The sequence below is a fragment of the Doryrhamphus excisus genome, chromosome 18, assembly GCF_030265055.1.
Source record: "Doryrhamphus excisus isolate RoL2022-K1 chromosome 18, RoL_Dexc_1.0, whole genome shotgun sequence".
NCBI classification, from domain to species: domain Eukaryota; kingdom Metazoa; phylum Chordata; class Actinopteri; order Syngnathiformes; family Syngnathidae; genus Doryrhamphus; species Doryrhamphus excisus.
In genome coordinates this window covers 16,920,235-16,935,561 of record NC_080483.1, presented here as the reverse complement: position 1 = coordinate 16,935,561, position 15,327 = coordinate 16,920,235, and the positions used below count along the sequence as shown (strand labels likewise).

The window sequence follows — 15,327 nt, the reverse complement described above, 5'->3', positions numbered from 1 at the left end:
TCTATAGGTCCACAACTAAAAAAAAAAGGTAAAAAAAAACTAAAGCATATCATGTCCCCTTTAATAAAAGTTTCACTGCCCCAAAAAAGCCGATTGCAAAATATATTTTTATTATTACTATCAACTTTTCATTGTTTTTTAAATTAAAAAAATGTGAATATATATATAATTTTGTTGGACAGCGACAATAATACAGTAGATTGCTGCCTATTTCTAAATTTTCGAAATTACTATTTTATTGTTCAATAGAAATATAGTGTACATATATGGAGCACTGACGCTATGAATCCAGCAGAGGGTGCTGTTTCACAAGTCCATTCACTTAAGATTTTCCAGCAGGAGGACACTTTGACAAGCTGTCATGTAACTGCATATTTTCTAAAAAACGATACCTTATGCCTGTAATTGTTTCTTGGTATGTAATTGTGAGAAAAAAAAAGATTACCAACTGAAAATATAAAAAATATAAATAAGAAATACATGAATGCTGGTTGCTATGGTGGTGTAATGCATATGTAATGCAATAAAACAGCTAGAGAATGTAGTTTCCCTTCCCTTCAAAATAAAAGAAGGTCTGCCCACTCACATTGTTTGGGTATCCGTAACGGCTCCGTGTCTGCGGAGATGACTTGGTGCATGACTCCTCTAAACTGGTACAGCAACTTCAGGCTCTTCTCCTCTCCCACGCACGGATCATAGAAGCCCGGCAAGCCCGCCTGCAGCAGGGGAAGCCGTTCACGCGGACTGTGTGTGTGCGCAGCTTTAAAATGGAAAATGGCTGCAGACGCAAACGGCGACACGCACCTTGGAAGCCTCCGTGAGGATGAGTTTGGAGTCCTTGACGAGGCACTGCAGCGGCACGGTGACGTCGATGACTTTGGCTTTCTCCTGCTTCTGGCTGGTGTCGGACACAAACGTCCCGTACCAGGCGTTCAGGATGATCAGGCCTACGGTTATGAACGGTTGGGGGTCATCTGAAGGTTAAACACATTGAGCGAGCGGCTCCTCAAATAACCGCGTGCACGCTCTACATAAACGTGACAGGGAATTAATTAGCCCACTGAGGTGGCAGTTTTTGATTTATGGCAAAGTGGTCGGACGCAGATTTACACACTTAACCTCTGTGGACGCTACGGCATGCAGATTGGCGTCACGGCACGGGATGATGGACGTTGGAGTCCCGCAGCTGCACAATATATCACGCAGCCGACAGCTACGGTGACAAATGGGGTCTGATTTACACCTTGGAGGGGTGTGAGTGGGGGGGGGGGGGGGGGGGGGGGGGGCGACTAAGTTTTGAAGAGTCCACGAACAGAAAATGGTCGTTTTCACATTTTGGTGTGAAAGCTGCGTATGCGTTTCCTCACCCATCTTGGATTCTTCTGCTTCTATGATTCTCCTCACAGACTCTTGCATCAGCAGAACCTTCAGAGGGAAAAATTAAATATTGGGGGGGGGGGGGGGGGGGGGGTTCAGGCAAGATCAGAGTAACAGGTCATAGAAGTACGATATGGAGTATTAGGACCCATTCATCCATTTTTTATTGGTGGGCATGCTGGAGCCTAACCCACTAATCCAGCTGTCTTGGGGCGAGAGGCGGGGCACACCCTGGACTGGTGGCCAGCCAATCACAGGGCACATATAGACAAACAACCATTCACACTCACATTCATACCTATGGACAATTTGGAGTCGCTAATTAACCTAGCATGTTTTTGGAATGTTTTTTTTGGAATGTGGGAGAAAACCGGAGTACCCGGGGAAAACCCACGCACGGGGAGAACATGCAAACTCCACACAGAGAATCAAACCCAGTTGTCTTAGCTGTGTGGCATGCACACTAACCACTTGGCCACTGTACAGCCCGAGTATTATAACCATATTTAAAAAAAAAAATCTCAGATTTAGAGAATAAAGTCGGTAATGTACAAGAAAAAAAAATAAAATTAGGACTTTATCCTCATGAATTGGACTTTGTTGTCATAATACTCCGTCATACAGAAGCAATAATTCCAAGGAAAAGTGTAAAAAAAAATTAATAAAAAACTTGGTGCTTGACTCACGGCTGACTCCGCTTCCTGCTTCTTCTTGGCGATGTCTGTGGCCGAGCTCTTCCTCTGCAGCTCCAGCTCTCTGGGAAGCACAAGGACACGCGTCACTTACTGGGGGGGGGGGGGGGGGGCTGACTTGATGCTGGAATTTAGGCAGTTTTATGGGAACATGCTGCTTTGTGTGTCTGTAGCTTTAATGCTATCGAGCTGCGTTTGTCCACGCCTGTCTCTGACAAGCGCTACTGTGCTCTTCATCCATTTTTTTTGACATGTTTGACATGTTCTCTGAACATGTGGATTAAAAACCTGATTCGAGAGTCAAAATGTAAAATTGAGATGCACTCAAAACTTGCTTATTTTTTGCAGCACGTCATCAAAAAAACAGGACCAAATGATTAATATTTTAAATCTGATTAATCACAGTTTTCAAATTAATTCATTAATTTTCAAATTAATCACAACTAATTAACCAGTGTCCAGTATTAAACCGTCAATAAAAAAAAGACCAAACATGGCTGCACGGTGTACGAGTGGTTAGCGCGCAGACCTCACAGCTAGAAGACCAGGGTTCAATTCCACCCTCGGCCATCTCTGTGTGGAGTTTGCATGTTCTCCCCGTGCATGCGTGGGTTTTCTCCGGGTACTCCGGTTTCCTCCCCCATTCCAAAAACATGCTAGGTTAATTAGCGACTCCAAATTGTCCATAGGTATGAATGTGAGTGTGAATGGTTGTTTGTCTATATGTGCCCTGGGATTGGCTGGCCACCAGTCCAGGGTGTACCCCACCTCTCGCCCCAAGACGGCTGGGATAGGCTCCAGCATACCTCTGCGACCCTCATGAGGATAAGCGGTAGAAAATGAATGAATATCATCACTATACGTCAATAATGTAACAATTCCAACCATGGAATTTCCATTTCACCTCCGACTAACAATTCCAAAATGTCCATAAATTAGAAGATCCGATGTCTCCAGGTTGGGAGAACCGGTGATATTCCAGCAGGTGATATTAACTGTACATGTACTGTACACCAAAGTAATACATCCCATATATCACGTGAACTTTGAAAAGCACTTGAGCGCCTCTTCTGTCTAAAGTGGAGGAGAGGATCCATTTTTGTCACGTGGGGGGGGGGGGCTCTGGGGACCCATATTACTCTAAGAACATCATTAAAAAGTCCATTTTGCATAATGGGGGACCTTTAAGCTTAGCGTGGCTCAACTAAAAGGGGGGGCGGGGTACGTCAGGGAGTCAGTCAATCACAGACCAGCATTCACACCTTGATGAGCCGGGGATTGAACACGTACTGCCTGGACCAAAGCTAAATGAGGTTTTGGATTGTTTGTGTAATAATAATCATAATAATCATAATAATCATAATAATCATAATAATCATAATAATCATAATAATCATAATAATCATAATAATCATAATATCATAATAATCATAATAATCATCATCATCATCATCATAATCATCATAATAATAATCATAACCATAATATTCATACTAATCATAATCATAATAATCATAATCATAATAATCATAATCATAATAATCATAATAATCATAATAATCATATCATCATAATAATCATAATAATCATAATAATCATAATAATCATAATAATCATAATAATCATAATAATCATAATAATCATAATAATCATAATAATCATAATCATAATAATCATAATCATAATAATAAAAATAATAATCATAATAATCATAATAATCATAATAATAATCATAATAATCATAATAATCATAATAATCATAATAATCATAATAATCATAATAATCATAATAATAATAATAATAATCCCCCCATTTCTGCTACTATTATGTATAATACTTGAAACATGTACTGACTCTTCCTTCTGCGCCCGTGTGTACGGCACGATGACCAGCTTGTGGACGGCCAGGTACACCAGCAGCGGTCCCGCCGTCGCGTAGAAGACGGCACTGGGCAGCAGCTGGTCAGTCAGGTGGACCGGAAACAAATACGTCTGACTGGCGCGTGCCAACCTGCGGGAGGACGCAAACATGTCAGAACTCCCCCGCCCCCGCAGGGCTATCAGAAGACCGAGGTGTCAAACGTTGGGTTGGTCAGTACTTGATCTTCAGTGTGACGCCCTGAGGGACGCCGACGCTGACAGTGGCTGACAGGACGCTGTGGCGGCTGATCTTCCTCTCTGCTCCGTATTCCAGGACTGTTCCGAACCAGCCTGTCCTGGAGACGGAAGAAGGAAGGACACAGACGTCAATCGGGACGGACGACAGCAACATGGGTAGAATATGAAACGACTGTTTGTGTGAAAAGATTATATTTACATTGAAGAACATTCATTCATTCCCGTTTATCAAATAGCTAGTAGCTAGCTATTAGCTAGCATTGGACTCGCATGTCAAGACAATGAAAATGAAAGATTTTTCATCAAGTCAATTCTTTCTATGAATGAAATGGTGTTTGATGATGACATGAAAGTACTAATTTGCGGTCTCTGACACGGTTTATGAATTATGTAACGGGTGTCCGGGATCACACGGAACGCAGTCAAATCATCAAGTCCATCATCTGAGAGTTCTGCGGTCATGATCACGACATGAGATGGTTTTACAACCACAGGAAAAGGGATCAGAGGCGCCGTTTGATGACATTTGTTTGATTGGCCCGCAAGGAAAATGAACAATGAATCAACTATTAAAAAAAAACATTATTCATTTTAGATGGACGTTGTATTTTCGTTGTATTTTTTCCCATGTCTATTTTATATTTTACAATTGTCGAAATGAAATAATGAATGTAAAACTCCCGTTTCTGTGCAAGCGTCATATTGACTCAATAGAATAATGCCGCCATCAGCATTGATAAAAACCGGGACGTTCCGATCCTCCTGGGATTGTTCGAATGTTTTTATTTCAACAGCTAGCTTTGATGGCCACTTGGTCGACCGAAAGAAAGCTAGCGAACACCAACAAAGAAGAAGCTGGCGAGCACCGGCCATTAAGAAGCAGCTGAAACGTTTGGTTTAACTCCATAAAATAGAGCGTCTGGCACGTTATGCAATGGAGGGTGCACGATTAACACGATTAACACGATTAACACGATTAACGTTCACACCTTCATAGTGTAGTAGCCATAGAAGCCAATCAGGGAAGTCAAACCATAAATGATGCCTATGTAATCGAGGGTTTCCGCTAGGGCTGCAACAAACAATTATCTCAATAACTGATTAATCGGTTGATTATTTTTTTCAATTAATCCATGAATCAGATGAACAAAAAACACACTTTCAATTTCCGCCTCTTTAATCAGAAATACAGTAAACCTCGGATGTATCGGATTCAATTGTTCCCACTGGTTTTGTCCGATATAAGCGAAATCCGTTATATGCGTATACCGGAAAATGTCCGTTTTACGCATATATGGGATTTATATCCGGTATATGCGTAAATGGGATTTTATCCGTTATAAAAAGGCACTTCCTTGACTATGTTTCCAATGTACCTGGACGCGCAGGCAACGCTGCAAACGCTGCAAATGACGTCGTATAGCGGCCTGTCACGATTCGGCGAATCGGAGCGCCACGATGCGGCCATCCGATATATGCGAATGCATTGGAACGGGACTGGAGATTTTGTCCGAAATAGGCGAAATCTGTTATAAGAAATCCGATATATGCAATGAATTTTTATTGGAAATGCATTACAGAAAAATCGCTTCTTTTTTATCTGTCCGTTGTGAGCCAATTTCCGATATATCCGAGTCCGATATATCCGAGGTTTACTATAGAAGATTTGAACTGACAAACAGGTTGCCGCTTGAATATTCTGTTAAAATTATGCCAAATATTTTATTTTTAAATCACAGAAATGATCATTTTCTTTGTTGATTAATTTGAAGCGTGTTATTTTAATTCATGGAGTAATGGATGTTCATAGATGGAGTAAATTAATATGAAGCAGTTAGTGGTTGGATCCGCAACAAATCAGAAAAAAGGCAAAAATGCCTTTTTTGAGTGTTTTCCAAAGATTGAAACCATGACAACCTTTATGACCCCGCCCTCTTACCTCATTTTAATTGCTGCATTGTTCCATAAACCTACCATTATTATGCATATCCATATGTAATGGCGACATGAACATTTTTAACACTTATTTGGACAAGCACCACTTGTTGCTATTTTAAATTGCCTGCGGGGAGATGGACCCATAAATGGGAGACAGACTTACTTGACGGAACCTTTGACCTTAGTCTGGTCCTCATCTTGGAACTTGTACTGGTAGCTCATCATGAGGTAGGAGTGAGGAACGCCGAGCTAGAGAGGCCAATTAGAAATGTACATTTTAGTCACACAAAGAGAGAGAAACAAAATATTTCCAATTTTGAAGAAAACATCAGTAAATATGAAAAATGATACCTCTAACCGTCAATTAGAACTAAGGTTTAGTGTACCCAACATTGCGGCCAATGAGCGTTCTGTGTTGGATTGCCGAGTATGCTCTACCTGCACAGCGAGAGTAAAATGGCTGCTCTTGGTGTCCCGCACCACACTTGTAGTCATGGCGCTGTTGGGGCCCCAGCGCCACTGAAGGTACCCCATAGTGTTCTGGTCCAGGTGGCGTGCCGTCATCAAAGAACAACTGGGGCGTAAGCCACGGGGGGAAAACTGCAAGCCGCACTGCGCTGTCAAGAAACTGCGCAGAGGAACAACAGAAGGCGCGTATCGTAGCGGGTCTGCGTTTTGTCATACAGACCATAGCGCCTCGGTCCATACCATCTCTGAGTGACATTACGAAACACCTTGAATCCAATAAGAGGTCCCAGTATGTCTCCGGCGCCAAACTCCACCTGCATACATGAACGTACCAAGAGCAAGCTTACATTCTGCATCTGCACGCTCTACGGTGGTGGCGACATTAAGGTGCATGTTGGCTACCTCCCCCCAGCCTTTGGCGGACATCACCCTCCGAACCGTCAGGTTAATGTTGCCCCCTCCGGTGCCGTTGTGGGTGGAGAGAGAGCCAGACAGCACTGCTGTGTCAGAGCTAGTCAGAGGCGCCTGAAAAAAAAGACAACAAAGCCTATAAAACAGAAAATACAGCAGCGGTGTCCAAAGTGCGGCGCGGGGGCCATTTATGCCACTGAAACACTGATGGCAATGGGGCTTTAAGATTTCAGATTTGCCTCACGGGGGCCGCCTAGCAGACCCACAATAACATCAGCATATTTTAGTACTCTCATTGGTTGATCGGAGCAAAATAAAACCGACTTCGACAACAAAGCGTTCACTGTGGCTAACAGTCGGATGCAAGCTAGTTGGTCTCAGCCCAGGAGAGGGTGTGTTTGATACTTCCAGTGCATATTTTTGTCATGTTATTCGATAAATAAATTGACAATAAAAGCACAAATACTGCGGATTTCAGAAAACAACAGATGGAATGACGCAGCACTCTACAAGACAAAATGAAGTCTGGAAAATTAAATAATTATTTTTGAAAAAATCAAAAAATTGTTTCAACTCTAATGATGAAAATGGTAATATTAATGATGATTATAATAATGGTCATAATAATAACAATAATAATAGTAATAATGATAAAGATTATAACAATAATGATAATGATGAACACTGGGGAAAACAAGACTGTGGCATGAACATGATTATATCTTGCAAAAAGGGGTAGGAATTTATCAGCTTTTGCTTCAGCCTACTCCTTTTGGGCTTGTGGTCAGATAGTTGAATACAAATGTAAATAATGGAAAGTTATATTTTGATTGATGTAAGAAATGCACTGTAATGTTTCATATATTTGCCCAAATAAAATTTAAAATATATGCAGTAAACCTCGGATATAACGGATTCGGATATAGCGGAAATTCGCTCACAACGGACAGATAAAAAAGAACCGATTTTTTCTGTAATGCATTTCCAATAAAAATTCATTGCATATATCGGATTTTTTATAACGGATTTCGCCTATTTCGGACAAAATCTCCAGTCCCGTTCCAATGCGTTTCCATGAAATTTCCCTGGCATATATCGGATGGCCGCATCGTGGCGCTCCGATTCGCCGAATGGTGACAGGCCGCTATACGACGTCATTTGCAGCGTTTGCAGCGTTGCCTGCGCGTCCAGGTACATTGGAAACATAGTCAAGGAAGTGCCTTTTTATAACGGATAAAATCCCATTTACGCATATACCGGATATAAATCCCATATATGCGTAAAACGGACATTTTCCGGTATACGCATATAACGGATTTCGCTTATATCGGACAAAACCAGTGGGAACAATTGAATCCGATATATCCGAGGTTTACTGTATATATATATATATATTGATTCTGAGGTTTGGGGGTGTCTGAAATTTGGTACATTTACGGCGATCGTAAAGCTCAAAATGTAACTCGGGCAACTCAGCAACAACATATTGAAAGAGTTGACTGGGTTTTGTGCTTTTAGTAATACGCCAAATGCCTCCGTCTGTCATGACACGCCTCGTAATATCACGCTTTTGCATATTATTGACAGTTTGTATAATTGCAACGTGATGGTGGTATTAAGAGGTGGATTAAGTGGGTTAAATCCCCACTTAAGGCCCAGGTAACAAACGCACCGCCTGCTGCCGTTGTACCGAGACTGTAAAGTGGTTTAGTTTATGACTTTAATGTGTGTTCTACAGTACCTCTATGGATTGGGAGATGTGCATCTTGTTCATTTCAATATGCGGAAAGCCTCCGCCGGGCATCTCCTCAAAGTCCTCATCGTAACGGTCAAAGAGGTCTGTGGCATCCACCCCCACGCTGATGGTGCCCTGGAGGTTGGTGATGAATGAATGAATGAATGAATGAATGAATGAATGAAAATCAGAGGGATTGAATCCATCAGGAAATAATTAGCGTGGAGTTTCGCCCCTCAATAATTCACGTGAGGAAACCTTGGGGTTCGTTCTTTGCTGCAATCTCCTCTCTTCTCTTTCCCGTTGGAGACGTTCGTACTCCTCACGGATTTCCGCAGGTGTTCTTTTTCTTTCCACCACCTAAACAAGTGATGTAACCATACTGAAGATGATGACAAAATGAATTATAAATCAGAAAGCCTACCTCCCATCCTTCCACTTCCAGTCCTTTCTTCCCAAAAAGGTCATAGATGGCTCGAGCATGAGGATCACTCAAAACTGAGGAAACAGAGGGAAAGATATTTTTTTTCTTAGGGTGTCAATTGATCTCCGTACGTTCTTTTCCACAGGGTTATTTAATCTTTATACTTTATTATTACAGAATTCATTATAATAATGGACTTGCAAAACAGTGAAATTAATTAAAAAATCAGGCTCCAACATACGTAAACAGATTAGTGCAATTACAGGAACACGATTCAAGCTGCAATTCCTTCTGACAATATCAACAAGGCCCCAACTTATGACTTTAAGTTAGCTTATTTATTTATTGGTTTATTTGACAGGGATATTGTACGTTAACTAGCATTGCTGCACATGCAACAGAATAAAATTAGCCAAAAAGTCATCCTTTGCCATTGGACAGATCTTAAAAATGCAATGCACATCATCAAAGCAACATTCAACCTTTTCGCAAGGACTTTTTGCACACAAGATAGATTGATACGATGCAATATTGGTAGATCCAGGACTTACCTTCAAAGGCTTGGTGCACCTGGTTGAAAAGCTGTTCAGCTTGCCTTTTCAGCTCTGGGTCGCGGTGTTTGTCCGGGTGGTAAAGCATGCAAAGCCTCCTGTAGGATGCTTTCAGCTCCTCCAGAGTTGCCTAAAAAAAATAAAGTCCATATCTAAATAGATAAAAGCCAAAATCCTAATCTATTATTTAACACTAACCCCAAATTTGCTGAATCACAGAATGTTTTACATTCTTAATTTGCAAAAAAACAACAACTACTAACTAAACAATGTAGACATTTGGAATGATATGTTTGAAATACAATTAATTCAAAACAATACAATAAATAAATAAATTCAATAAGGTAACACAAAACATTCACAAAATAGTAAGTAGCCTGCATGGAAGAGTCATTGTTTTTCAACCTCCACTTCCATAGGTGGCGCTATGTCCAAGATGGTAGGAGTATACACAAGTAAACAAGCTAGCAGGCAGCCATTGGCGGTTCTCGCTATGAGCCATATGGGCAATTGCCCAGGGAGGCATTCTCTTCGAGGTGCCGAGAGGGGGAAAGAAAAAAAAATCCAATTTATTGAGTTCAGAGCTCATATTCTCATCAAGTCAGGAAGTTTGGCTAATAAGCGCCCTCTACAGGCGGCATGCTAGCACCCCAATGCTACTCAGACGTCATCAAACATCCACCACGTGATGTGGATCAAACCAACCGGAGTATTGGAGGGGGGGTGTCACTTCACCGCTGTGTCTCAGCTCTCAGGTTAGTTATATGGTAAATAAACAGTATTTCATCTTAATATTAGATTCTAATCATTATATCGCAAACCAATGTTACTTCACGACTAAAATGTGAAATAAAAAAGGGAATTGTGAGTCAATATAAGTTGGTTTAGCCTCGGCTGCTCGCTGAATGAAGGTGGGAGATGACAATTAAGTGTCGTTATTTTTGTCAACAAAACATGGAAAAGAGAAGGTCAAAGCCATTAGGTGCACAATTTAGAAAGGAGGAACCAAGAAGAGGGGAAACGGGGCCTTAGACAAAGGCATGGAGCTATAGAATCACTTTATGTACATTAAATTATGGAATATGATCAAATACGTTCACATTACTTGATGGCTATAAGCTAACTGCGCTTCATTTGCTTTATTGACTGGGAGTTTTAATTGTATTATAGTCTTTGTAAAGAAAAAAAATCGACTTGAAACTACATACAGGTATGTAAACTGCTGAGAAATACAGCATTTGTCAAAAATATAAGTACAGCACTCCATTCAATACACTGTATAGAAGTAAAATGCATTGACATTGCATCGTTCTAGCTCCTACAGAAATCGATCGGAGAAATGCATATTATTACAGTGTTGCAACCCACAAGAGTCCCGCTAGATGACCACAGCCTCCGAATCCTCACACACGATGGAAACACTGAATCTTTGCTCAAATCAATGTCGACCATCAAGCTATTGCATGTTCGTGTGTCAGCATCATACCTCCTCACAGACACACCGCTAGCCGGGGGTGGGAGGAGACTCTGCCTTACGAAACTGCCTAAAAACACAATCGGAATGGCGGACAGGTGGCTCGACATGACTGGAAGACAAAGACAACAAACGTACCTCCTTCCTCACGTTGAGTAGGGAGTAGTAATCCTGGTTATTGAAGTCAACATCATCGTCTAAGGACGCAGCCATGTTTGCCTTCAGTGTAGTCCCGCCCACACCTCGGGTGTACCGCAAGCTAATTGGCCAACAAAACCAGGAGCGGAAGTTGTATTTGGCGTCCTCTGGTGGTCATGTTTCAGTTTGCATCCGAAAGAACTGAGGTTGTAGTTAGTTCCCTGTCTAAAACTTCGTGACTGTTAACTTATTTGTACGTTAGATGTTACGGTTATCATAAAAATATGCAAAGAAATAGGAATTTGTTTTTTGAAATAATTTTTTGAAATACGAATCTGTTGTTTGTGAATACCTTGTTTCCATGCTAAGATGCATCAGAAACATTGGAGCAGTGCAGAGAGGATTATCTTTGTCAAACATTTTGACTTGAATGTAACTTTATTGTACCCAAAGGCACAAAGTGCAGGCAAGTCCGCAAATTGGAGAAGGTTAAAATCCCAGAGGAGATCATTTGGCAGGGAAATGTATAAAAAACTTAATGAAGTTGCGTTTTCGGCGGAAACGTATGAATTTGTATTGTAGCTATACGTTCGTATCGGTCTTATTTTCATCTTTTAAGTTTCTACTGCGAGAAGGCAACCGGTGCGCATGCGCACGGCCCTTGCAGGCGCATGCGGAGCTGTCCTTTCAGCACCACAGCCAATGACTGCTGCCGTCAGCCCACGCGCATCCACAGTATTTCATTTGTGGTGCCCCCCCCCCTCCCCAAAAATAAAATCTAAATTCCATTTTTGTGTAAACGGATTAATCATGGCGAGCCTGAGTGTGTGTGTGAGAGAGAGAGAGAGAGAGAGAGAGAGGAGAGAGAGAGAGAGAAAATGATGATGGAGGCAGGGTGAAGAGGATGAGGAGGCCGTCAAGGTGTCCTCGAATACAGACGTCGTTTAGTGACGTGACAGGGACGGCAGAGAGGAGAGGGGGCGCGTGCTGAACGTCAGTGGGGCGGGGCGTGTGAAAAGCGCCTACATGGCGGATCCCCGCTGTCAATCACAGCCTTCCGAGCCAATAACCCGGCCGGACGCGGCAGGCTCGCCCACCCACCCCCATCGAGTCAACTTCACGGCCCCGCCCCCCTCCTTGAGCTGTCCTCTCTGCGAGTGTGAACGCGCATGCCCCCCCACCCCCTCTCTCTCCCCTCCACACCCCTCTCCTACCGCCACCACTAGGTCGAGTCGAGGAGGAGGAGGAGGAAGAGGAGGAGGAGGAGGGATGAGGCGCGCGGCGGAGGGGAAATGGCTGCCGAAAACAAGCCGGAAGGTAAGACAGAAATATCGCTGTTAATTCGAGGTGGCACCGTGTCGCCGTATTTGGGCTTCAGACGAGGCGACGACGGGACGCGGGGGGACCGAGGAGGGGCGGCGATGGGAGCCGGGCTTTCCCCTTTCTTGTTCCCGGTCCCGAAAACACGGAGAGGCGCTGGTGCTGAAACAGCGACTGTGTCGGAGCACCGACAGCATAAATAACGGAAGGAGTTGTCCTGTCGGTAGGCTGGGGGGGGGTCTCGCCCCCCCCCCCCATCCGAATGCCTCCCAAAGTACAGCTAGAGTGCTTTTTTTTGCGGGCTTTAAGACGGAACGGGATGAGAGCGGATGAGAGAAGATGAGAGTGCTTCACGCTGAAGGAATTCAGATGCGGTGCGCGTGCGTGAGCGCGTGCGTGTGTTTATCTGTCTCTCCTATAAAGTAGAATAGACCGCTGAATTTCCATTTCCTCGCGCACGCGCACACACGCACACACAGCCTTCAAGAAGAGCTCAGTGCACCATGCAATGTGTTGGTGTGTTTTTTTTTTTTGTGTGTGTGTGTGTCATGTGTGGTTGTGGCGGCTTTTGGCGGTGACAGAGGTGACAATCTAGTTGCATTGGGTGGGAGTGGGGGCGGGGGCGGGGGTGTTCAGTTGTTCGGTATGTGCGTCTCTTCCAGCTCAGACCGTTTGTTTGAATTTTGAATTTTGACTCCCTCCGTTGAACTCTTGAGGTCATTATCACTCACAGCCACCATTTAATCCACAGCGTTATGCATCCGTTCATGCATTATTTAAGACGTGGCGACGACGCTATCTCTATCTCGTCTCGTGGATTAATTAATGTATGTTTTATTCAGCGTGTTTCATTTGATTTGTTTATAAACACATCCCCCCGCCCCCCGCCCCCCTTCATTTCATCCTTGTCAGGGTGCCCTAATGATTGCTTCTGTTCAAAGGCAACGCTACACAGTAGTTCCTCGACATGACATGCATACGTAAGCGTCGACGTAGCGACCCCTCTGGATTATGATTCAACTATTAATTGCATATTGTTGTGTGGCAGATGTCGGAACCTTTTCTCCTCTGGGGAGCGATGCCGAGAGGTGTTTCTCCAAGGGGGCGATTTTGAGACACCCATGCATGTATTTGTAAAGATGGTTTTGTGGTATAAAGCACTTAAAGCCACACACACACACACACATACATACACACACGTGGAAGCGAGTGTGCCGTGTGTCGCCAGAGGCAGGGGGAAGGTCGCGGGTTGAGAGTCCCGTTGCGTGAAAAGACTGGAACTGTAAGATGAGACAGAAGGCCCATGGGCAGTTCAGCAGGCAGTGTACCACATAAATATAAAACACACACACACACACACACCGCTCTTCGGTATTACATATAGCGAGTACGTTACAATTTCTAAGCCCGGGCCGAGTTGAATGAAAGCCAAATGAATCATGGAGGCGAGAGCAGAAGACAGCCATCCCCCCTCCACCCATCCTCTCGGCCCCCGATGCGCAGACTTTACTAGCGGGCACGCATGAGAACAGCATCCAGCATATAGCTCGGAAGACCCTCTCCCTGAGCACTGCTTGGAATAGTTTGTATCATAGCAACAGTGGTCAGGGAAACAGAAATGATGAGGGTGAAGAGAAACTAAAGCAGGGTACAAGTTAGTCACACAAACACACACACGGATAGTGTTTTGACTGTGGACGATCGATCGATCGATCGCAGGACGCGATTGATGCTCAAAGTTAGTGGATCAGAAAATGGATCAGCCCACATTCGTATCACTCGGACTTGGATTTCTGGGCTTAAGAGGACGCTTCTCCTAAATATGTCTTTTTCTCTCTCTTTGTAGGACTGAAGAAGATAAGAAATCCAGAGCGAATGGTCAGGATAGCCGTGGGTTACACGGGACACACCCCTCCCAAGAGTGATGACACTGACGCCAACAGTAAGAAGCACACAAACGCACCCTCGCACACGTGTGTGTTTAAGTGCCCCGTTCGCATTTGTCTACGGTGCGGGGTAACTCTGGGAGTGGGTATAAAAGCTTTCTGGCAGAATGATATGATGCGGGAACTGAGGTCTTGCTCTGTAACAGATCACACTTACACACACACACACATATGAACATACATATGAACATACACACACACACGCAAAACAAACATACACTCCATCTCTCTGTCTCACTGCTGAGACGTCATGATAATTCAGCTCTGTTACACATCATGTTTATTCATGCGCGGCGCTACAGTATTAGCACACGCACACACTGCACATCAGCATAGAAAGTCAAGGGAAGGCAAGGCTCATTTGAGCTATTAGTAGTTTATTGTCATACTTCATCTGTTATGTATCTGCGGTACTCAACGGGCTGAGTATTCTCGGGTCACAACGATGTGGTGGCCTGCGTGCCTTGTAATGGTAATGGTAATGGTTTTATTTCATTTGAACATGCATCAGATTACAATTGAGTGCATCCCATAATCAGTTCCCAGTTCCACATGTCCAAAAGGAGTAGGAAGAAGCAAAGCTTATTAAATCCTACCCCTGCATCTGGTACTTTTACAATCACTAACTGTTACATTTGTTCACTTCCTGCCTTTCTAATATAATTTTATTTAATTTTTTTTATTAATTTTTTTTTTAATGGTTTTATTTCATTTGAACATGCATCAGATTCCAAT

At 43.2% G+C, this 15,327-nt stretch overlaps 2 protein-coding genes across 11 annotated transcripts in view; one reads left to right on the top strand and one right to left on the bottom strand.

Annotated features, from left to right (window-relative positions):
* Positions 1–15,327, bottom strand: part of LOC131105915 (dnaJ homolog subfamily C member 11) — a 166,876-nt gene that overhangs the window by 94,387 nt on the left and 57,162 nt on the right. For 2 of the 7 annotated variants that reach the window (XM_058054422.1, XM_058054423.1), the window contains 14 exons: positions 9,715–9,844; positions 9,164–9,237; positions 8,998–9,099; positions 8,746–8,874; positions 6,996–7,118; positions 6,834–6,907; positions 6,564–6,753; positions 6,289–6,374; positions 4,169–4,285; positions 3,925–4,080; positions 2,064–2,133; positions 1,368–1,425; positions 805–947; positions 531–716 (listed from right to left, as the gene is read on the bottom strand). In XM_058054422.1, coding sequence (XP_057910405.1) covers positions 558–716; positions 805–947; positions 1,368–1,425; positions 2,064–2,133; positions 3,925–4,080; positions 4,169–4,285; positions 6,289–6,374; positions 6,564–6,753; positions 6,834–6,907; positions 6,996–7,118; positions 8,746–8,874; positions 8,998–9,099; positions 9,164–9,237; positions 9,715–9,802 — 1,569 coding nt within the window. In that variant the 5' untranslated portion in view covers positions 9,803–9,844 and the 3' untranslated portion in view covers positions 531–557. The other 5 variants (XM_058054420.1, XM_058054421.1, XM_058054424.1 and 2 more) reach the window with 5 other exon arrangements.
* The window catches only part of LOC131105911 (calmodulin-binding transcription activator 1-like), a 73,285-nt gene continuing 70,430 nt past the window's right edge, over positions 12,473–15,327 (top strand). For 2 of the 4 annotated variants that reach the window (XM_058054411.1, XM_058054413.1), the window contains exons 1-2: positions 12,480–12,643; positions 14,493–14,588. In XM_058054411.1, coding sequence (XP_057910394.1) covers positions 12,619–12,643; positions 14,493–14,588 — 121 coding nt within the window. In that variant the 5' untranslated portion in view covers positions 12,480–12,618. Of the gene's footprint in view, positions 12,644–14,492; positions 14,589–15,327 lie in introns of all 4 variants that reach the window. The other 2 variants (XM_058054412.1, XM_058054410.1) reach the window with 2 other exon arrangements.